This window comes from Bufo gargarizans, chromosome 3 (genome assembly GCF_014858855.1).
Source record: "Bufo gargarizans isolate SCDJY-AF-19 chromosome 3, ASM1485885v1, whole genome shotgun sequence".
Taxonomy (NCBI): Eukaryota; Metazoa; Chordata; class Amphibia; order Anura; family Bufonidae; genus Bufo; species Bufo gargarizans.
Window position 1 is genome coordinate 102447372 of NC_058082.1, and position 24493 is coordinate 102471864.

General features: G+C 42.5%; 1 protein-coding gene across 2 annotated transcripts; it reads left to right on the forward strand.

Annotated features, from left to right (window-relative positions):
• The first annotated feature begins 2938 nt into the window (after nucleotides 1-2938).
• Nucleotides 2939-24427, forward strand: NFE2 (nuclear factor, erythroid 2). Of its 2 annotated transcripts, XM_044286465.1 has the most exons (4): nucleotides 2939-3260; nucleotides 17168-17339; nucleotides 22868-23182; nucleotides 23287-23393. In XM_044286465.1, exons 2-4 carry the CDS (start codon nucleotides 17268-17270, stop codon nucleotides 23287-23289), a joined length of 390 nt encoding a protein of 129 aa, XP_044142400.1. In that variant the 5' UTR covers nucleotides 2939-3260; nucleotides 17168-17267; the 3' UTR covers nucleotides 23290-23393. The 2 variants fall into 2 exon arrangements, with proteins under 2 accessions (XP_044142400.1, XP_044142399.1); XM_044286464.1 differs by having other exon boundaries at nucleotides 22868-24427.
• Nucleotides 24428-24493: the final 66 nt, after the last annotated feature.

The following is a 24493-nucleotide window of genomic DNA, read 5'->3' on the forward strand; positions in this document are numbered from 1 at the left end:
TCCTGCGAATCACACATTTCGAGGATCGGCAGTGTTTGTAGCTTTACATGTTAAATGTGATTTAATGTTACAATGACCAAAGAAAGACCACTGTTAAAAATGTAGTAACTTGAGGCCATTGTATCTTGAGGGACCACTGTAATTGTATTTGGGAAAAGCTGAATTCAAACATTTAATAGCTGGATGTGTGGAGGGTTTTCAAGGTGCTATGATCATTGATCATCTTGTAGTGGTGATGACATTTTTAGTTTCTATGCCAGTACCATGTTCAGTATTGGTTTTTAAAATACTGTTGAATATGAACATACTGTATTGGCGCTGCGGATTGGGTTTGGATCCTTCCTGTGAGTTCGTACTGAGTGAGAGAGTTAGTGTATGTGAGAAGACTGTGAGCATCTACAGCCAAGAGTTGAGGCCTGAAAGAGAGAAAAGCTCCAGAAATCTATCAGACTTGTTACACAGCCAAATTGGAGAGGGCAAGGAAACAGACTGTGGAGGTAATGCTCATATTTTGGCAAGTAGACTCCACAGCTCCTTGGCTGGATTTAATCCAATCAGATCCCCAGTTATACCAAGGAGAGGAAGAATACAGATCTGTTTAAGGTCTACACCCCACAGTGGGCATTTTAGATAATAATAATAATTTACTGTTGCCTCCATTTTTATGATATGCTATTCCAGACCCAGTTTTCAACAGGTATAAAATATGTTTATACATGAACCCTAAGTCAGTTACTATACATGAGCGCAGACTATATCCTATACAAGCACAGTGGGAGAACTGCTTCTACTTTGGTAAAGAAAAAGATGCCTACCCAACAGCTGACATAGTTCAGTATGGTGCAGCAACAGGCATACTTGTTTCACCACCAGATATTTGTAATTTCCTAGTCTTTCATAAGATTAGAACCTAAAATCCTATTCAAGGGCAGCTACTGGTAACCTCCTTATTCCACTTACAAAACCAGCTTTTTTATCCTCTAAAAAGCAATAAAACAACTTGCACTTTGTTGCTATGCACGTTACCCCCTCAGATCTCTCCTTTTGTATAGCCTTATGCTGCCTTCTCCCCAGCTGTCTATACATGTAGTAGATATGATATACCTGGTCATCGGTAGGTATTCTGTGCTGCTGAGTGGACTCTCCCTATATTCTAAATGGGGAGTAGTAGGGAGGAGCCCCATCTTTGCATAAACAACATGGGGAGACGAGGCGGCTGATAAATGATTACAGACATGTCAGATGACAAAGGATTTGGAATGTTAGCAAACGCTGAGGCCTGTTTTACTGGCGCTGAGAGTTCCGGCAGGCTGTTTCGGCAGCGGAACAGACTGCCGGATCTGTAACTACCGTGTGCACGCCATCTGGCCCCATTCACTATTCACCATTACATGCAGTTTTTGTTCCCTGCCTTTTGGCATATTTGCCCTGCTGCGGCTGGATCTCTGCCGCTCCCCGTTATAGTGGATGGGGCCGGATGGACTTTTGGCAGCGCACGGTTGTACAAAGGTAGTTATGGATCCAGCAGGCTTTTCCCTTACCAGAACAGCCTGCCAGAACCATTAATGCCAGTGTAAAACAGACTTAAAGGGAACCTGTCACCAGTTTTATGGTGTCCTAACTAAGGGCAACATAAATAAGTGACTGATTCGCTTAGCAAAATGCTGGGTCACTTTCTTTAATTGACCCAGTCAATCTGCCAACATCTTGTATTGAAAAGCTCCAGCTGATAATGATGAGTCATGAATATTCATGAGCTCCTGACTCTCCCCACCCACCTGCTGCTAAATGACAGTTTTTTTCCATATGAATCAGCAGCAGGTGGGCAGGGGAGTGGCTATAGCTCTGAATTAAATATACGCTGGACTCAATGACATCACGCTGGACTCAAATCAGCTCATTAGCATGTGGCATCTTTGTGTGTATATTATGAGGTAACCATCTGTCACACCAGTAAGTGAATACATCTAAGGCACTTTTTAGTAGTTAATGATTGTATATAATTAGTTATATTATAATCAAATATCCACATGACAGGTTCCCTTTAAAGGGATTGTCTCACTTCAGCAAGTGGCATTTATCATCTAGAGAAAGTTAATACAAGCTACTTGCTAATGTATTGTTATTATCCAAATTGCTTCCTTTGCTGGCTGGATTCATTTTTCCATCACATTATACACTGCTTGTTTCCATGGTTACGACCACCGTGCAATCCATCAGTGGTGGTCGTGCTTGTATACTATAGGAAAAAGCACTGGCCTCTCTAGTGGCCGGGACCATGGGAGCGCACATAGGCTAGTCCTTTTTCCTATTCCTCGGAATGTGCCCAACTAGGGAAAAAAAGCCTAACGTGTCCATAGTCCCACCTTTTCAGTGCCACAGCCCCTTCCAGCTGCTTCAGGTCCTCGTCGGACCAAAAGTGGCTTGGTCCTGTGGTAGTATATATTTTATTTTTTATTAAGAATACTGAATATAAAGTACGTTATACATTTGGCTTTGTCTGCAAGAATTGCTCATGGATCATATTTTCATGATCAGTAAATGTTTATTTTAAGTTATTTTAGTGACCATTGTGGGTTTTTCTTTCTTTAATGGAAAGGTACCCAAAATGTTGTCCATGTGTGTAAATAAGGTTTTTATATAACGTTTTTATAGGTGACTGCAGGTAGTACAACCTATAAATACAATGCCTGTATGCTGGTTATATATGGTTGATTATTTGAAGCATTTCTGCTGCTATGAACTAAATAGGAGAGCTGCAGTAACGCACACGTTCTTTTTTATCTGACTTAAACAACTGTCCCTAATCTTTACCCATGGCCCTCAGTTACAGCGAAGGAGGTAGCTGCCATCAGGAGGGTGGAGGAAAAAGGGTGGGGAGAGGATGCCACTGTCTTAAGTTTGTGGTTTTGCAGCAGGACTATGTGCAGAGGCCACTTCCAGTGATATGACAGGATGGGGACTGGGAGGTAAGCAAGGGAAAGGGAGCTTACAAAAATGTGAGGGAGCGTGGGACAAACACACTAAGACGTTTAATATAAGAAGAGCAGTCTTAGACAGTGGTCACTGAAACAGGTATGAAAAAACGGAGTAAAACTGATGGGGATAGGACAGGTGAACCTTGAATGGCCAACCTACAAAGAGAACTGGTGAGATCTTCATACCAAGAAACACCACAATTATCTGTCAACAGACTGGACTCTACCCGTTCTGGATTTATACATCGCACACAATCTATGGTTGAGTCGGCAGCACATCAGGTACGACCATGATATTAATGTATTATTTCAGATACTGATAGTTTTAAAAAGGAGATATAGCTATGTACTCACTAGATGCTAATTTATGTATGAACGGATATGTGAGTTTTTTCCAAGAAAATTATGGTATTCAGATGTTGTATGAATGGCTTCTTCAATATCAAAAGCCATTGCATGGTGCCAGATCTGATGTAAGGATCTGCCTCAAGGACCCTATTGACTTATACAATGGGGTCCGTCCAGGTTCTGTCAAGTTTTCTGCTGCCGTAAAAGGTGCTGCATGCTGCACTATTCCTGCTGTCAAAAGTAATGGAAAGCACAAAGGAAACCTTTGGTAGAATTTTATAAGGCAGATGTGAATATAGCCTTATGATCCGTCCTACAAGAGGTTTATAGGACAAACAACCCAGCAGTGGGACTCTTGTATGAAAAATGACAGCAGTATAGTGCAGGAGGAAAAGAAGTACAGATAGACGGAGATCCTTATTTAAAGTGACTACCAACATTTAAAAGGGGCTGTCCACGCTAGAGGGCCTTTCAGCCTGATTCATCCCCCCCCCCCCCCCCCCTTGACCCTTGAACATGTTCCTAGCCAATTTGAATCAAAGGAGTGAAATTACTTTGTGTCATTAAACATGGCTAAGAAAAAGCCATTGGAAATGTATGGCGGAACATAACCTTTTTTAAGGGGGTTCTCTGGCTTGGAGAATTCTGAGTTTGTAGAGGGAAATCCCCTGTCGAAGACCCTCAGGAATGGAGAGGGCTTATAAAGTGTTTCTCTCTTGTTGTGGAGGACCTGTCACGTCCTGCATTTCATAGATAACCCACTGTTTTGAATGAGCGCTGTGTAATACTTCATTTCCCCTGTGATGGCGCTGCAGCAGAAAGGAACAATGTAGCCTTATGAGGGCGTGATAACCTTATACTCAGGTTCAGCAATGCAATTACAGTGAAACCAAGTTTTTCTACTTTTGCACCAACTGCTTTTTTAAATATATTTTTCTATTGCTGCCTCCAAAAACTATAACTTTAGTAACTTACATTTTTTGTTCTACAGAGTTATTTAAGGACTAAGTGAGCGCCACGGCCTCTTCCTAGGCCAGTGATGTCACTTTCATCAGTCAAATCGTTTTAGCACAGCTCAGTTTCATTCAAATGAATGGGCCTGAGCTACAATACTAAGCACATCTGCTATAGTCTGTAGGCCTCACCCAGGTGCCATGGCCTCTTCAAACATTCTGCCCCCCGATCAGATATTAATGACCTATCCTGAGCATCAATATTAAAATCCTGGACAACCCCTTTAAGCTCCTTCTAGTGGCGCCTGCAGGCATCTAGAATTTGGTCATTTATACATCTTCCTATGCAAGGTATTAGTGTCTCTGTATTAGAAAATGAAGCACTGAGGATTAGGAGAATTTGAACCACGCTTTGTAAAGGGTCGTTTTTATTTTCATTTTTCTTTTTAATAGTTTCAGGTTCAGCTGATGTACATTAGTCTTTTTGCAGTTTTTCTACGCAACTACTACATCCCTCTGTTGTACACTTGCACCCTTCTTAGTCTTCACTGTGTCACAATTTTGCTATAGGGTTATGTAATAACTGAAACACATGTATTTTCAGCACAGACCTGCCCGTAAGATGCATGAAGATGAACAGTCTCTTACCAGACAAACCACATACAAAGACAGTCAGGCAAACTTACACTTAGACCTTGTCGTAAAATGTGCAACATTTGGCGCATTTCTGGCACAGGATGTCACATCAAGTTGTAGACCTATTTATGAAGCAAGTGCACTAAAAACTAATAATTTACTGGGTCTTACTTAACTGTTTCTAGCACTCATTTAAGCCCAAATCTTATCTCCATAATTAACCATAAAGTGAACCTGTCACTAGAGATGAGCGAATCGAAGCTGATGAAGTGGAATTCGTTCCGAATTTCAGGAACAATTCAATTTGCACCGAAGCCAAATTTCCTCACGCTTCGTGGTAACGAATCACATTTTTTACTAAAATGGCTGCTGAGGACATAGAGCAAGGAACTCTGGGAAGGCGGGATCACCCACAATGCCATGCATGCAGCCAATCAGCAGCCAGCCAGCCGTGTGATGTCACAGCCCTATAAATAGCGTCAGCCATCTTAGATTCTGCCATTTTCCAGTGTACTTAGTGCAGGGAGAGACGTCTGAAGGCGCTAGAGACAGTGCTAGAAAAACTTCATTGTGCTAAAAAAAAAACGATTTACAAGTTCAGGGAAAGATTATTCAAGGTGTAGGTAAAGGATAGGGAGGAATCATTCCACAGTATTGAAGCAGAACAGGGTTCAGTAGGGGAGTTTACAGCCTGGGTAATAGGAACAATCCTATTACACCTTGCTGCACTGACTGCAGATCCAAATTGCCATTATACAGCTCTGAAATTCCAGCAAACCGTTCTTATTAGGCCTCATGCACACGGACGTTGTTTTGGCCCGCATCCGAGCCGCAGTTTTGGCAGCTCAGATGCGGACCCATTCACTTCAATGGGCAGTTATATTAAAGGCTGTCCGTGCCGTTCTTCAAAATTGCGGAACGCACACCAACGCCATCCGTGTTTTGCGGACTGCAAAACACACAACAGTTGTGTGCATGAGGCCTTAGGGTGCAAGTGCTGTTTGATACAGCCATTAACAGGGTTTATTACAAGGAAATATTTCTTCTAAGTCCTATTTGCCCTTGTGCGGTGCAGTTATATGTTGTAAAGCATTTTATTGCTTGTATTAGTGGGGAAAAAAGGGCTTATTAGTCATTGTGTGGTGAAGTGCTAAAATTACAGCCCTTTTTTTGTGTGTATTAGTGGCAAAAGTAAAATATATTTGCCGCTCAGCGGTGCAGTTATATGTTGTAAAGCCTTTTGTGGTGCTTCTTCTTGGCGCTAACATCGACCTGTAAGGCTGAGTTCACACTTGAGTTATTTGGTCAGTTTTGGCCCCGTGACTGCCCAAATAAGTGAAGTGTGCAGTGATTCTAAGAGCGACGCCTGTCACCTTCATGTCATACGGACTCACAGTGACAGTATTATTTCACTGCCAAAGCAGACTCCCTATGTCAAACTGAATTTTTCCCCCAAAATTCTGTGAATCAGTGAATAAAATTTTTGAAAAATTCACTAATCTCGAACGTGTGATGCCCGTTGCCGTATTGCGAACCGCATTTGTGGATCTGCAATACACGGGCACCGTTCCGTGGCCATTCCGCATCACGGATGTGAACCCATTTATTTCAATGGGTCCGCAAATCTGGAGATGCGGAACGGTACGGAACCGAAGAACGGAACACTACGGAGTGCTTTCTGGGGTTCCGTTCCGTGCTTCCGCACCGCAAAAAGATAGAACTTGCTCTATCTTTTTGCGGAACGGAAGGATCGCGGACCAATTCAAGTGAATGGATCTGCGATCCCCATGCGCCTGCCCCACGGAGGGTGCCCGTGCATTGCGGACTGCAATTTGCGGTCCACAGCACAGGCTTGACACATTCATGTGAATGAGCCCTAAAACGTATAATTTCTAAATTTATATTTATATATATAGGAGGTGTTAACAGGGACTGACAGCTATCTCTCTGTGCACACTTAGACTACTTTCACATCTGCTATTTCCATTCCAGTTCTGAGATCTGGCAGAGGGTCTCAAAACCGGAGAAAAACGCTTCAGTTTTGTCCCCATTCATTGTCAATGGGGACAAAACTGAACTGAAGGGAACGGAATGCACCAGAATGCATTCCGTCCTGGTTTGTTGCGTTCCCATGGAGGACACAAAACCCCTGCAAACAGTCTTGTGAATACAGACGACTTGCTGATTGTTCAATGCCTGTTGATTTTATACCTAAATCTACTAAAATCCACAGAAGGGTCGTTTCTCTGTTGGAACTCGGTTGTTCGGCTGCACTAGAAGAGACTGTCATATCCTCATCTACACTCAGAAGCTACATCCTATACGTGGCAGCTGCAAGCAGCATTTTTGTGTGCGGCATGGGAAACTGAACATGCCAAATCTGGCATCAAAAACCATGTTAGGCCTCTTTCACACTTGCGTTGTCCGGATCCGGCGTGTACTCCATTTGCCGGAATTACACGCCGGATCCGGAAAAACGCAAGTGAACTGAAAGCATTTGAAGACGGATCCGTCTTCAAAATGCGTTCAGTGTTACTATGGCAGCCAGGACGCTATTAAAGTCCTGGTTGCCATAGTAGTAGTGGGGAGCGGGGGAGCAGTATACTTACCGTCCGTGCGGCTCCCGGGGCGCTCCAGAGTGACGTCAGAGCACCCCTTGCGCATGGATGACGTGCCATGTGATCACGTCATCCATGAGCGTGGGGCGCCCTGACGTCACTCTGGAGCGCCCCGGGAGCCGCACGGACGGTAAGTATACTGCTCCCCCGCTCCCCACTACACTTTACCATGGCTGCCAGGACTTTAGCGTCCCGGCAGTCATAGTAACCATTCAGAAAAAGCTAAACGTCGGATCCGGCAATGCGCCGAAACGACGTTTAGCTTAAGGCCGGATCCGGATCAATGCCTTTCAATGGGCATTAATTCCGGATCCGGCCTTGCGGGAAGTGTTCAGGATTTTTGGCCGGAGCAAAAAGCGCAGCATGCTGCAGTATTTTCTCCGGCCAAAAAACGTTCCGGTCCTGAACTGAAGACATCCTGATGCATCCTGATTGGATTTCTCTCCATTCAGAATGCATTAGGATAAAACTGATCAGGATTCTTGCGGCATAGAGCCCCGACGACGGAACTCTATGCCGGAACAGAAGAACGCAAGTGTGAAAGAGCCCTAAGTCAATAGGGCCAGAATAATTTTTTTCAGACACTAAAAAAAATGATCCGGCGCCCATTGACTTACCATGGTTTTAGTGGCATGTTCATTTTCAATATAATACAATCGGATCCATTCTGAACGGATGCAGCTGGTTATTTTATTCAAACGAACACGTTCTGCCGGATCTCAAGTAGCCTAATTAGCCTAATTACACACACAATGCGATCAGTCACTGATAACACCTCCTCTCTGTACCAATAGCTATTCCCGGGAGGTGAAAAAAGCAAAAATAGAAATGCATGCCCAAGTATCCCTCTTTTGGAGGGACAGTCCCTTTTTGTGACCCAGTCCCTTGCAATTTAGACCTTAAATTATCTATAATCCGATGATTTATGTGCTGATATTTAAATGGATATTGAAAGTAAGAAATAAATTGTCCCTGGGGCTCCACATGCTGTAAAACAAGCATATTCACCTAACCGATCCCCAACTGCTGCAGTCACTAATTATGGTTTGGGCAGAGTTAGAAATTAACAAAATTGCCGTGATGCGTACCGGCATACGGTATATTGTCCCTCTTTACGATTTTCAGTTGGGAGGTATATAATTGTATAAATTACAGGGTTTTGTGAAATTTTTCCCACAAAATATAAATCAATCATCTCAGCTTCTCCTGCTCTATAATATGGTGCTTTCAGTTGGCTTTGCATTTTGTGGTGACAGGTCCTCTTTAAAGGGGTTGTCCACTTTCCTATATAATGCATTAGAAATATGTTGTAGCATCGTAACTACCAGTTCAGTGTTCTCTACTCACTAAACCACCCGATTTCCTCTGGACAAGCACTGAAGCAGGTCCAAATGATGTCACACCCTAGAAGGTCACCTGACCAACCTATCCATGACTGTATGCACACTGCCATCCCTTTGTCTCCATTGCACATGCTCAGAATCCAAGGACCGGGACATGCATTGTAGAGACTTACCTAGTCTACTGTCTCCCCATTCACTGTGCGTCCAGGAATATACACTGGCACATGCGCAGTATTATATTGATTCTATGCGGCCTGCTGAATATGCACCAATAGATCATTGTGGACACATAACGGTGCACTAGGTAAGTCTCTACTGTGCTTGCCCTGGTCTCTGGATTCGGTGCATGCATAATAGAGACAGGGATGGAAGGATGCATACAGTAATGGACGTATGGTCAGGTGACCCCTCCCAGGGCATGATGTCACTTGGACGTGCTGCAGCGCTTGAGTAGAGAACACCGAACTGTACCAGAACTGAAAGTTAGGAAACCTACTGCTATTTACACCGCCACAATGTATGTCTAATGTACAATGCTTAGGCCAGTCTCAGACGAGCGAGTGGACTGCGGGAAACGATCCACGTGGAGCATTATTTTCCGGCCTGAATTCTGCTTCTGTGACAGGAACTCACTTTATTATAGTGATTTATAATGATGTGTGTCCATGCCCGACATCATCTGTAATGGATTGTACTGACAGCATTATATCAATAAAATGTATTACAGTTGATGTTGGGCAGGGACACACAGCATTATAAATCACTATAATGCCATGAGGTCCCTTTAAAGGAGCAGAGTTCAGGCTGAAAAATCATGCTCCCACATGGAGCCTGTTTCCCGCACTATGCTCCGCAAAGTGTGCCTTAAAAATGTAAAAATCCACCCACCTGTTCCCCAGTGCAGAGTTCCAGCGCAGAAGTTACATGCGGCGCTTCAGCCGTTCACTGGTATCAACTGTGACGTGTACCCAAGCAACATGTCACTGCTGGGTCATGTGTCACTTAAGGACATGGCACCGCTGAGGCCAGTGAATGTCTGCATTGGCACATGTGACCCCATCTTGAGGTTTGCACGCTGGGGACTGGAAGAAGCATGGAATGAAGGCTCAGAGCTGGATCGGAAGGGCAGAGAACAGATGATTTAAAAAAAAAAATTGTTGATTGAAAATGGGGTTAGAAGGTGGAAAACCACTTTAAAATTCCTGCCTATGCTGGCTATATACAGATATGTGGTAACCTTATGATACAACCTTAGTACATGCATATAGGCCAGTAACCTAAATGTGCAAGGATCTGCAGGTCTTCACACATACATATGGGTCCTAGTCAGCGGCGTGTAGCTATAGGGGAAGCAGGGGAAGTGGCTGCTACGGGGCCTGGGAGCAGGACTGAAAGATTTTATTGTCTGGGCCCCCATAACAGCATTATAAAATGACATTATATACAGTGTCAGTATATACGTGTAGTAAACGGATGGAGCAGCTGCCTGGTCTGGTCTGAGAGAGCTATCTTGACTAGCCGCAGGAGAGGGGGTTGCACATGAGGAGGCGGTTGCTTGTGGTTTGGGTGGGGCTTAGGGCAGTTCAAAAATTTGCTGTGGAGCCCTGTCAGTTCTAGTTAGGATATTTACACCGGCAATGACTGGGAATGAGCGTTCTTAGAAATATTTAGTCACCTAACCATTGGAACATGCAAAAGGGGCCTCTAGAGCAGGTGGTGGAGTGGCTAAGCACAGGAGGCAAGTTCTACAGAAGTGAATATATGCTGCAAAGTTCTTTCTATTGTTTTACAAATCTCTACAGAACAAAGTCCAATAGTCTGTTCCAGTATAGCTGGACACTGCCGCTCACTGCCGGATCTGTTTTTTTTTTATGTTAATTTTCCACAGGCTTGTTTGGTCTGGGAAACGTTCTGTGTGATGACCACATTTCCCAGACTGAACATTGCTCATCTGACCCAAACTCAGCATCATAATGGCTTGTTCATGCCTGACCATGGGTCTATTGTCTTCACAGCACTAGGATATGCCATTAAAGTCATAAGTGCAAATCCCACTTCTGAGACCTGCACCTAGCTCCAGAACAGGACCCCCAAAGTGAAGGAAAGCACAAGGCTCATGCGCGGGTGCTCTCCATTCACTGCAATTGGAGTTCAGAAAATAGCCAAGCGAGCACATTCCCCTTCAGTTCTGGGGACCTGTTATGGAAATCGATGTGGGTCCTAGTCGTAGGACCTGCACCTATCTGATATGGTTGGCATATCCTAGTAATGTGTCATCAGTGTCTGAGATGATCCATTAAACAGAACACTACTTATCATCCCCCTGAATAGGTAGGTACCTGTTTGGTCGATACTAAAGAGCTGTGAATGAAGCGCTGTGGATATTGCTTCTTTTTGTGAATGTCTGAGGTGAGACAACCCCTTTAATACACACAACTACCTTCATAAAACTCTCCAGCAAACAGTGATTATAAGTAAAAATTCCAGAAAATTCAGATTTGTGAATAAAATTCTTACTCTGCTTATGCAAACAAAATATATACTCTTTAAAGAGAATCTGTCAACCCAATTTTGGACCATTATCTACAGTTATACATGAGTAGTACTGCAGATATGGGGTCAAGATCACAATTTTTTATTTTCCTACTGTCTCCCGTTCCCTCGCTGTCAGTGCACAGAGCTGCTTTGAGATACATTGTTAGGACTGCTGTGCATGCGCACACGAGTCCTCTCCATTATGTTAGAACAGCACAGCAGTCCTCACTGTGTATTTCAGAGCAGCTTTGAGAGCTGACAGCGGCGGAACCAGGAGGCAGTAGGAAAATAAAATATAGTCATGTGCACTCTTTATCTGCAGCACTAAGCATGTATTACTGTAGATAATAGTCCAAAATCGAGGTGACAGATTCCCTTTAAAAACTGTAAGATATAAGGAGTTCAGACATATAATATACGTGTATGGTGCAACTTACTTGATGATGTAATTTAGACATTGGTGAATATTGTGACATCAATAAACAGCCTAAGGCTACATTAACATGACCGTATGTGTTTTGCGGTCCGCAAATTGCAGATCCGCGAAAAAAAAAAAAATGGATGATGTTCCGTATGGCATCAGTTTTTTTGCGGATCCATTGTAACAATGCCTATCCTTGTCCGCAAAACAGACAAGAATAGGACATGTTCTATTTCTTTTGCGGGGCTACAGAACGGACATACAGATGCGGATAGCACATTTTTTGCGGACCCATTGAAATAATTGGGTCTGCATCCTATCCGCAAAAAAAAAACCTGAAACGAAATAAGTTTGTGTGAATGTAGCCTAATTCTCATCTTTTCACTCCTTTTTAAAAAAAAGATTATCACATATGCGACAGAGCGCTAGTGTACTGTCTGATTGATGGCAGGGGGATTGACATGCAACAAAAAGTAAGTTATTTTCCCAAGGGGGGTAATCGGCAGTTACATAGGGAGAGGTGGTAGGAACAGCCTGTAAGCATGTCCACCACTGCCCCTCTTTCCTCTTCCTCGTTGGCTGTGGTCACAGCTGGCTGAAGGTGAAAGGCTGCTTTAACTTGCTTTATCTCAGGATGTATGGAGATGTAACACCTATCATTTATAAAATTGGATTCTTCATGAACCAGGTCCCAAGTGCATCTTCTACCTCTGAACTATGAACTCCCTATAGTTACATGAAACCCCTGCACCATTACTTGAGTCACTTCTGGCTTTACTCAGCCCCAAAAAATAAAGGGGAAAATAAGTATATGAAATTTTGCATGACGTCACCAAGAATGGAGCTAAGAGTCCTAATTTTGCAGGGACGACCCACGAAAGGGACAGGGCTTGAATAAGTGGGAATGTTTTGTGAATGTTCTGGACATTGTGGAGGCGTTCCCATGTTGTATAAGGGACAGAGCTTAAATAATTATATATCTATAATTTAATGGTGGCAGATATGCTACTGTCTGTCAGCATGCGTCAACACATAGGGAAATGTTATTTTGTCCACATGGGTTCCTTCCTGTACGTGCAGCATTTTTCACTGCCCAATTTCAGTTTTCCTGTGAGTATATAATAGAAGGTTGGTTGTCATTTAGAAACCTCTCTGCCAGGTACATGATCATATGGGAGTATTAATTAGGGTTATGGAGTACTTCTATAAATTGTTGAAGTACATTCACACATGAAGGCATGGCAGTGGTGCAGCAGGTAATTGTACCACTTCTCCGCTGGAAAAATTGTGGAAAACCAAAAGGAAAATTGCATGGTGAATATACACTCACCTAAAGAATTATTAGGAACACCTGTTCTTTTTCTCATTAATGCGATTATCTAGTCAACCAATCACATGGCAGTTGCTTCAATGCATGTAGGGTTGTGGTCCTGGTCAAGACAATCTCCTGAACTCCAAACTGAATGTCAGAATGGGAAAGAAAGGCTACAACAGCAGAAGACCCCACCGGGTACCACTCATCTCCACTACAAATAGGAAAAAGAGGCTACAATTTGCACAAGCTCACCAAAATTTGACTGTTGAAGACTGGAAAAATGTTGCCTGGTCTGGTGAGTCTCAATTTCTGTTGAGACATTCAAATGGTAGAGTCCGAATTTGGCGTAAACAGAATGAGAACATGCATCCATCATGCCTTGTTACCACTGTGCAGGCTGGTGGTGGTGGTGTAATGGTGTGGGGGATGTTTTCTGGGCACACTTTAGGCCCCTTAGTGCCAATTGGCCATCATTTAAATGCCACGGGCTACCTGAGCATTGTTTCTGACCATGTCCATCCCTTCATGACCACCATGTACCCATCCTCTGATGGCTACTTCCAGCAGGATAATGCACCATGTCACAAAGCTCGAATCATTTCAAATTGGTTTCTTGAACATGAAAATGAGTTCACTTTACTAAAATGGCCCCCACAGTCACCAGATCTCAACCCAATAGAGCATCTTTGGGATGTGGTGGAACAGGAGCTTCGTGCCCTGGATGTGCATCCCTCAAATCTCCATCAACTGCAAGATGCTATCCTATCAATATGGGCCAACATTTCTAAAGAATGCTATCAGCACCTTGTTGAATCAATGCCACGTAGAATTTAGGCAGTTCTGAAGGCAAAAGGGGGTTAGTATGGTGTTCCTAATAATTATTTAGGTGAGTGTATGTGCTTTTATAGCAATATTGGCATGGCTTTAATAGACCTGTTTTCATAGAAGCACACAATCATGGTGCACCTTTTCCTCAGTGGGGAAAAATATAATACTGTGAGTAATAGGGCAAGCTACAGATTTCAACTGCATAGTGTGAATGACCACATCAGTACAAGAGCAGGATGTGTGAGGCATTCATGTCATCTGGATCTGTATCATCAGGATGCCGAATATACTGTTTATAGCCTAAATTTCCTTCTATATGCTGTTTGGTTTACAGGTTTTATATATTTATAATTTTAACTCATGCAGAACTATTCTTACAAATTTAATAAAATTGTAAGTGAATGACATGTCCATACTCGGCAGCACGGTGACTCAGTGGTTAGCACCGGTGCCTTGCATCACTGGGGTCCTAGGTTCGAATCTGACCAAGGACAAAATCTGCATGGAGTTTGTATGTTCTCCTCAAGTTTGTGTGGGTTTTCTCCGGGTGCTCCAGGTTCCTCCTACACTCCAAAGACATACTGATAGGGACCTTAGATTGTGAGCCCCATTGGAGACAGCGTGATGCTAATGTCTGTAAAGCGCTGCGGAATATAATAGCGCTATATAAGTGCGTAAAATTAATACTCTGTGAACCACCATATGCTTCTGTGCAAGTAGAACTGCTCAGTGCATGGGTTTTTCCTGAATATTTAAAGTATAACTGTTGTTTAATTTATTTATTTATTCATTATTTGTTAAATGTGTGGGACATTCTGATCATTTTTGCAATATACCTTATTTGTTGATTTTGCTCTTTTTCATGACAAAACTGCCCTGAAGTTTTCCTTAATCTGTCTTCATAGCACAGTGAAGACGCTCCTCCTCGCTCACTGCTGCTGCCCTCACTGCCTCCCACAGATATATATAGTCAAAACTGGCTATATATATGTATATATATATATATATGTCCCCGTTTGTTTGACATTGATACACTGTCAGTGGTAAGCGCTGAAAGTGTACATGCGATCTGTATCCCCCATATGCTGAAGGAGATGCAGAAGAGCGGGCAGTGACCTCAGTTAGCACACTGGGCATAAAGATTGCATGTACGCTATCAGCGGTGAGCGTTGACAGTGTACAGATGTCAGCCAAACGGGTATATTTATATCGTATTTATGGCCAGTTTTAGCTATATATGAGGGTGGCAGTGAGGGCAGCAGCAGTGAGCGAGGAGCATCTTTACTGTTCAGTACTGCGCTCTGCTGAACAGTGAGAACAGGTTTTCCATGACAACTCATCCCAAAAAGACAACTTCAGGGGCAGTTTTATCATGAAAAAATGCAAAATCAACAAATACATTGCAAAAATAATCAGAATCACTTGCCCTACACATTTAACAAAAATAAATACATTTGTTACACTTTAAACATGGGGACAGTATGGCATAAGTATTATGAGAGGTATGTTTGGCTTGCATTGAGCATACTAATAATTACTCAAAGTCAATTGACATTATCAGTTGTGTTATTGACTTTAAGGGACTCTTGTAGTGTTCAGATTAGTTGGACTAACCTGTACATACAAGACATCTGAGTCGAAAATACATAGAAACATAGATGATACCAGGATTACTTTGTGTTATAGTTATTATACATCACATATGATACACATGGTTCTCGGTTTCCAGGAGCAGGAGTACTGCATGTCTCCTGATAAGTTTTATCTACTGTGTGCAGTACATACAGAGGAAGACAGGGAAGGAAAAAGGCCTTGCAAGGGAAAGTAATTAACATAGCCATCTTGAAGTGGAAGAATGTAAATTTCTAAATTAAACTATTTGTGACAAATACAAAAGATCCCCCTGCCATGATGGACCTTTATGGTATATCCAATGAATATAAAAAATAAAATAAAAAAGTCATCAACAGGGTCCTGGTTGCTCAACTTCAACCAACCACAGCACAGAAGTGGCCTCTCATGGCAATCACTCCAGGGTTGCACTGCACCACCAGAAGATCCCCGGGTGTTCCTAGGCTCTATTATCATAGTGGGCCACAAAGCTCCTGGAGGAAAAAACATTAGGCTGCCTTTGGAGCTACTAGGGTCTAGTGATGCAGCAAATATCCCATGTGTATACCCATAAAAGCAAGTAATATGAAATGTGAGATGCAGATGACACATGTCTAGGCAGCATCACAACATAGTGTCCTACAAACACCACTATTTAATCAGTCTTCTAATTCCACTATGTTCCCACAAAAAAGTTTAAAAATATATAAAAATTCAAATCAACCCCTTTCGTCATAATTTAAATTTAAAAAAAACAATGCATCGCTAGATCCCAGAAAGCCTAAACTATTAAAATATAAGCAAATTAATACCGTATGATGAATGACGTAATGGGGAAAAAAATCTAATTTGCCTTTTTTTTCAACACTTCACCATACAAAAAAATTTAAATAAAAAGTGATTAAAAAAGTTATACATGCTCCAAAATATTGTCAATAAAATGTACAGATCGCCCTGCAAAAATAAGCTCTCACATAGCTCCATAGACATAACTATAAAAAAAAAGTTATGGGGATTATATTATGGCGAAAGAAAAAATAATTTTTTTCCAAAGTTTTCTTTTCCAGCATTAAAGCACAGAAAAACTGTATAAATGGTGGTTCACAGAGTATTCGCATAATCATACTGACTTGGAGAGTGAAGGTAACAGGAAAGTTTTACCACATAGGGAACACCGTAGAGACAAAACCCATAGAACTGGTGGAATTGTGTTTATTTCCAATTTCATCCCAACTGGAATTTTTTTTTTCAGCTTCCCACTACAAACTAGAAATTACAACTTGTCTCAAAAAAATAAGTCCTCATATGGCTATGCGAATTAAAAAATTTAAAAAAGTATGGCTTCAGGAAGGCAGGGAGTAAAAAACAAAAATGCTAAATTGGCCGAAGGCTGAAAAGGTTGAGGTGTTGCTGTGCCATGACATACACAAGTAAATAAAAGAAAGTTTTTCTAATAGTTTTTTTTCTTGGGCTACAGCAACCCTGTTGCTTACCTGGTATCCGTTTCCTGGTCTGGGTTTGACACACAGGATCAGACTTTTTTTCTCATTAGCTCCTAATGTTTTGCTTTCTTTTTTTCAGCGTTACAGAGAACTATTGTGAACTCCACTTATGCTGCACTTTCCATATAATGCCTGGTTTCCTCAATGTAGAACCTAGATCTGGAACATTCCGTTCATAAATGGGAGAACAGTGTGCCCACGGAGACATGGATCTCACTTGGCAAGAGATCTTCTCTATCACCGAACTTCAGGTTAGTAGAAGTGTATATCAGTCAAATTTATGCTGGGAAATGTGTCAGTAACCACAGTGCCACTTGAATTCCACATGCTTTTTGGAAATATAATAGTTTTATATCTACCAGTAAACAAATCACCCTTTTTGTGCAGGATTATACTATCTTGTAAATTGGAATTAGCTGAATGTCCATAATATAGAGGTTGTTAAGTTGTACCCATCATCCAAGCCCATCATAGGTGGACCACCTAACAGTTTTAAAGGGTATCTGTCAGCAGATTTTTACCTATGACACTGGCTGACCTGTTACATGTGCAGCATGCCAGGGCTCCCTAAGGACTATTTCGGGTGTGAGCGTACTAGTGATAAGGTGCCGAGGATAGTAGTATTCATGGTTTATTTGTCCCTTGGGGCCGGCAGTGCAGTGGATGGAAAGAGAGCACAAAATCCTCCGGGGCACTCTATGTTGCAGGGATCACCAGCAAGATGGAAGTTGAGGTGCCCTTGATGGTGGTGATGTTTAGGATGCTTGTGGCGGCTAGGCCCCTGTGTCCGTGACACCAGCACAGTTAGGTGCAAATGTTGAGAGTAGTAGTAGTAAGAATGAGGAGTCGGTAGTTGTGAACCAGTTGAACATTTACTGACAATTAAAAGTCTCTGGACAGTTGGTACACTTCATCAATGGAAAGCCTTTTGTATAGCATAAGTAATAATAAGTTCACTTGTAATCCTATTATCAGGTAGTGGCAGTTGTCAATGAAGAGTTTTCCCTTTTAAAGTAGACACTTTACAGGCAAGGATCCTGGTGGCAATCCCAAGACCACTCTATAGCACTCTGGTGCTGCTATATATAGTTACTATGAGCTATCCTTTAAGGGTGATCTCCCTTGTGGCAGGCAAACACATCTGCGTCATTATTTACAGGATACTCTTCTAAATAGGTTTTTCACTATGACCCGGAAGACTTGTGTAGTGGATAAGGACAATTCTGCTCACTTACTGTCCATACGTGTCCAGGCACTTGGAAAGCTACTCCTGGTCACTTGTGCTAATGAGGTCCATAAGCTAAGTTTAGCTGTTACCCTCACTAGGCTCTCTGCATCTTTGTACATAGACTCACTGTCTGGTGCTTGGTTGCTGTGGTTGTCTTCTCCAGGTTTGATCAGGGCCCAGAGGAAAGGAAAACAGCTACATGATGACTTTAGACTGTTTCTCTCCTCCATGAACTTGCTTCTCTTTACTCTGACTACATTCTAATCCTCTCTCAGCTAGACCCCCCCCCCACTATATATACTATGTGGTGCCAGCACCACCTAGGGGCTAATGGATGTAAATGAACTTGCCAGCCAGATAGTAGAGAATACCATACATTACAATTCAATACATATATTTATTCAGATGTTTGAAGTATTCCATTTACACACATATGTGGGACGTGGCACCTGAAGGCATCTGTGTTGGTCCCATGTTCATATGGGCTCACATTGCTGAGAAAAATTATGTTTCATTATATGCAACCGAGCGTCTAGGAGCAACAGGGGCTCTTTCTGCAACTGCTGCGCCCTTTGCAGTTTAGGAGAAAGTCAGGGCCAGGTATGGGGATGTTTAAGCTGCCTGGCCCTGTAAAAAAAAAAAAAAGTACAGGGGGCACAGCAGTTGTAGAGAGAGCAGAGCCTCTAGGTGTAACGGCAATGTCCCTGTTGCTCCTAGAGGCTCATTTGCATATATTAAATATAATTTTTTTTCCAGTAATGCGGGCACATATGAACACAGATGCCTTTAGCTGCCAAGTGCACATGCAACAGGCCAGTCAGTTTCAAAGGCACAAATCTGCTGAGAGATGCCCTTTAAAATTGATAGGTGGTCCACCTATGATGGTCTTGGATGATGGGTACAAACTCTAAAATGTCAAGAACAAAAAGCAAATGAATGTTCTTATCTTTGTTGGAGGCACCAACAGAGGCTTCTTTACATTTTCCACTTTACATGGAAAGATGCATGAAGCATTATTTATTTTGACAAGGCGTCAAACACTTTACCAGAACCTGTCGGATGCCATTATAATTAGTAGGGCCTTCTGGGCATTGGTGGTGTCTGTCATGTGGTGGCTATCACACAACTGTCATGACCGGTGTGCCAATCACATACATGACACAAAGGGAGGGAAAAGGGAAGGCCCTGTCCAAGGGAGAGGGAAAGGTGGTGACCCCTGACTCACCTTGCGGCTGGCACCTGACTGCCCTGACGTCCCTAGACGGGTTCTTCACCCGTACGCCGATCACGTGCCTAAAACCCAGGCTTTCCCTGAGATGAGCCCTAGGTAGTGAATAGGGCGGTGGGATCACTAGTCCGCACCACTAACACTAAAGGAAAACACCAAGGAGAGGACAGACAATACAGACAAACATATAATCCCAGGTGGGCAACAACAGAAGACAACAAAAGCCCAACAGGGATCCGGAGGGTAACAGTCTGGAACAACAACCAGGGATCACAGCTCCAGTGGGTCAGTATAGAAGTCCAGGCAGGAAGCTCTATATCTGGCAACCAGAGAAGTGGGAGAGGAGAATATAAGGAGGTTTGGAGTGACAGACCAGAAACAGCTGAGGAGAAGAAGCTACGGATCCCTGAGTGAGACAAAAAGGATTGCAAGGCAAACACAAAAAACTATCATTAAGAAACAGCGTGATCTTTAGACATAGAGCGCGCAGCCACCCGCTGCGACTTCCTGACCCCGGGTATAACGGAGTCAGGCGTGGCTCTTGACACCCTCATGACAACAACATTGTGGCTTCTGTTATAAACAGTAACCAGCAACCACAATGCATATGTGAACAGAGCCTTTAATATTGTTAAATTTGCCCAGTTATTGCGAACTAAAGCCATTGCACATATAATATCTTCAATCATTCTTGCTCTTTGTGAACGATTCCACTGTGCCTCACTGGGCAACTCTCTGTGCTCATACCTGCAATTTTATGCAAAAGTGTGGGCATCTGTTTGGCAAATTACATATTTTGTTGACAGGGGTGCACCAATCCCTATGCCAAATTCTCACCCTAACCTCTTCCCTCCTAACATTACATATTGGGTAATACAGCACCACATATGGTACCTATTGTATCCAGTGGCATCTCCTTTGATGTTGATGTTCTCTTTCCTTATCGTCTCCTTTCTCATCAGACCACCATGATTTCTTTCAGCCACATCTCGTTTCTGCAGAGTTAGAGAAACGGACATCTTAGTTTCCTATTTTTCCATCGTCTTCCCGCCTTCCATCACCCCATCCCCCTGAAAATACTAGTACCACACAGATAGTGCCTCCTTCAATAATTAATGGCACGCAGTGCACTAAAATATAACTACAGCCAGCATACAGTGTCCCTGACACTAATAGTGTAACCATAATGTTCCCCAAAAATAATTGTGCTAAGCTGATACTGCACCAGTGTGCCCTTCACAGTAATAGTGCCCCAAAAGTCCCACCAATACAAATAATTCTCTGTCAGAGTGCACTTAGTAGTAATAGTGCCCCTTAAAGTAATAATGTAATAATAGTGCCCATAATAATGTGTGATAGTAAAGAAATGTCCCCTTATAATGTGCACTAGTACAAAAAATACCCTTTATAATGTGAGCCAGTGCAAAAAATGTCCCCTTGTAATCTGTACCAGTACAAAAAAATGCTCCTATAATGTGTGCCAGTACAAAAAAATACATTCTATTAGTGCCCCCAGTAGAGCCAGTGTCCCTATATGCCCTCTACCATGTGTCAGTACAAATAAATACCCCATATTAGTGCCCTCAGTAGAAACAATGTCCCTATAGTGCCTCTATGTGTGTCAGTTTAAAATGCCCCTATATAGTGCCTCCCAGTAGAAGTTCCCATAGTGCTCCTCCCCCTTCCGCATAGTGCCCTTCATAATGAGTGCCAGTATAAAATGCCCCTATATTGTGTCCCTCAGTAGAAGTCCCCATAGTGCTCCTCTCCCCCCTTCCCCATAGTACCCCCATAATGTGTGCCAATATCTAATGCCCCTATATTGTGCCCCCAGTAGCTGCTGATATTGTTCTTCTCCCCCCGTAACCATAGAGCCCCCAATAATATATGCCAGTATATAATGCCCCTATATAGTGCCCCTAGTAGAAGCACCCATGGTGCTCCTCTCCACCCTTCCATATAGTGCCCTCCATAATGTGTGCCAATATATAATGCCCCCAGTAGATGCCCCCATAGTGCACCTCTCCCCCTTTCCCCATATTGGCCAACAGCATGGTGTCAAATAAAAATTAAACACTAATACTTATCTCCATGAGGCTGTCAGCGATGTGGTGCAGTTTTGCATAGTGGACTAGTATATCACTATACTGTGGCACTAAAATATTACTGCAAGTCCGTGGTAGCAACAAGGGAGTTTAGCTTTGAAGATCTGACCAGTCTACACGCTGTCCTACACAAAGTTTCTCTTGGGCTTCCAGATCGTGTACAGAATTGAAGATTTTACCTTTACTTCCGTTCCATTTACTAAATACATTTTTGGACAAAGAAGATTGTAGGTTGTAAACATATAGATATACTGTATACTATACAGGTTTAGTTTTATCTGGCTTTGTGTCAATTACTGTATAACAGTCCGCTGCTTAGAGGAGCCCATGGTCGTTGAGTGACATAAAACACCTTCACAGAATGTATTTACTGAACAGTAAATGTATGCATCGGGAATGACAAGCTAAGGGTACTTTCAGACTAGCGTTTTTCTTTTCCGGCACTAAGTTCCGTCCTAGGGCCTCAATATCGGAAAAGAACTGATCAGTTTTATCCCTATGCATTCTGAATGGAGAGCCATCCGTTCAGGATGCATCAGGATGTCTTCAGTTAGTCACTGTACGTTTTTTGGACGGAGAAAATACCGCAACATGCTGCTGTATTTTCTCCGTCCAAAATTCCCAAACACTTGCCGGAATGCCGGATCCAGCATTATTTTACATTGAAATGCATTAATGCTGGATCCGGCCCCAAGTGTTCCGCAAAAACGGATCCGCAGACCTTTAAAAATATGAAAAAGATACTGGATCCATTTTCCGGATGACAACCGGAGAGACGGATCCGGTATTGCAATACATTTGTGAGACGGATCTGCATCCGGATCGATCTACAAAAGGGATCCGTTTGCATACAGATTGCCGGCTCCAGCAGGCAGTTCCGACGATGGAACTGCCTGCCGGAATCCAGCGACGTTAGTGTGAAAGTACCCTAAGTGAGTTCTGAGACCATAAAGGGGTTGTGTCACAAAACATAGTCTATGTTTTAAAACCAGAAGATGGATCTGAATACTTTTGTAATTGCATGTAATTAAAAATGTAAATTGAAAAATGAAGTAATTAACTAATGCATTTAAATGGACATTTTATGTAACTTTAAAGGTTTAACCAACCAGTAACCAGGGTCAGCATAGAATATCACTGGTTGGAGGGGTGATGAACTTTTACTATTTCATATTATCATACAATATTCATTCATATTTAACTTCTTTTGTTCTTCAGGGATTGGATTTACAACCAGATTCCTCTTATGATGTTGAGAGTGGATATCAAACACCCATACCGCCCACTCCAGGATGCAGTTTCAGTAGTTTCTCAAGAGATGGTATTGTACCCACCGCAAACTGTATGGCAATCTCCAGTCGATCTTACATGGACTGTCAAGCCCAGAATGCAGCAATCCCTATGACTTCTGGATATGGTCCAACGTCATATACAGGAATGTTAATCTCATCAAGTATGTCTCAGATGGGGGCAATAAATCACTATGCATCAAAGCACATACCACCTAGTGCAATGAGTGCCCCAGGAAACCAGGTAATTATGCCTGAGCCTTACCTGAGCAGTGTTAATTCTCTGCACCTTCCCTCCAAAAACCATGATGATTTTGAAACTGATTCGGGTTTGTCTCTGAATTTTAGTGATGGGGAATCAATAGAAATAGAGAATATAGACAGCCACAGGCTTCACTCAGAATTTATGGAAATAATTCCACAACATGCCTACCAAAACCAATATCCTTTGGCAACGAATCTCACACAACCTGTCATAGAAAACATGTGTGAAACCGAAACATACTTTGCATCACGGACTCAAGAACTTGTCTGCAGTAGGGATCAGCGAAGGGCAGTCGCAATGCAGATCCCATTCCCCGCAGACAGGATAGTCAACCTTCCTGTGGAGGAGTTTAATGAACTTCTGTCTCGCTACACATTGACTGAATCTCAGCTGGCTCTGGTCAGGGACATCCGTAGACGTGGCAAGAATAAAGTAGCTGCTCAGAACTGTCGAAAACGCAAGATGGAGAACATTTCCATCTTGGAAAAAGAAATTGGGCAGCTCAGATCAGAGCGAGAAGGATTACGTAGGGAACGAGAGGAGGTGGAAAGTATCATTTCTGAACTGAAAAGCAACATGAAGGTACTACAGAAAGAGGTTTATAGTATATTAAAAAATCAAGGCAACCATCACTACCCAGAAGATATTTTGCTCCATCAGACACCAAATGATAATGTTTCTTTCTCGCTGCAGTAGAGTGGATTGTCCATTTTCAGACGATAACACATTTTTATGAAATGGAAGGAAGGGATTCTGGAAACATGCTTTGTAATTGAGTCTTTGGTAAATGTATACAACTTTTAAAACTGCAAACATCCGTCGCCGTTTTCGTCTTTGGTCCATAGTGTTCAGTGGCCTTGAAAACTATTGCAGTACAGACTTCAATGAACATCATTAATTGTTGAACTTACATTAATGAAATAATGGCCACCCTCAGCCTAATCTGACACCAAAGAAAGCCAGGGGAGATGCAGTAATACCTGGAAAGTATTCATGATCTCTTTCCTAAATTCACACTTGCATCATACAGAACTACTGGTATGCTGGATCACCAACCTCTGTGTATTAAAGACGAGACTGATGAACATAGAAATGGATGCCAATAGAAGAACCTTGAGCAGCTCCAAAATGTCAATTACAACTTGTTTTATATGGAAGATCTATTTTAGTAATCGAGTATTCTAGCGATTATTTTTTACTATTAATCAAGTAATCTAATAAAATGAATTAATAGACTGTTTTCCTTTATAAAAACTCATCAGACCCCCTGCCATCAGTCCCCAACACCCT

Excerpts from the sequence above, each read along its gene's own strand:
- NFE2 (XM_044286464.1), top strand. The coding sequence starts at position 17,268 with ATGGGAGAACAGTGTGCCCACGGAGACATGGATCTCACTTGGCAAGAG. Across the intron at positions 17,340-22,867 it reads TCTCTATCACCGAACTTCAG|GGATTGGATTTACAACCAGA; the intron begins GTTAGTAGAAGT and ends TTTGTTCTTCAG.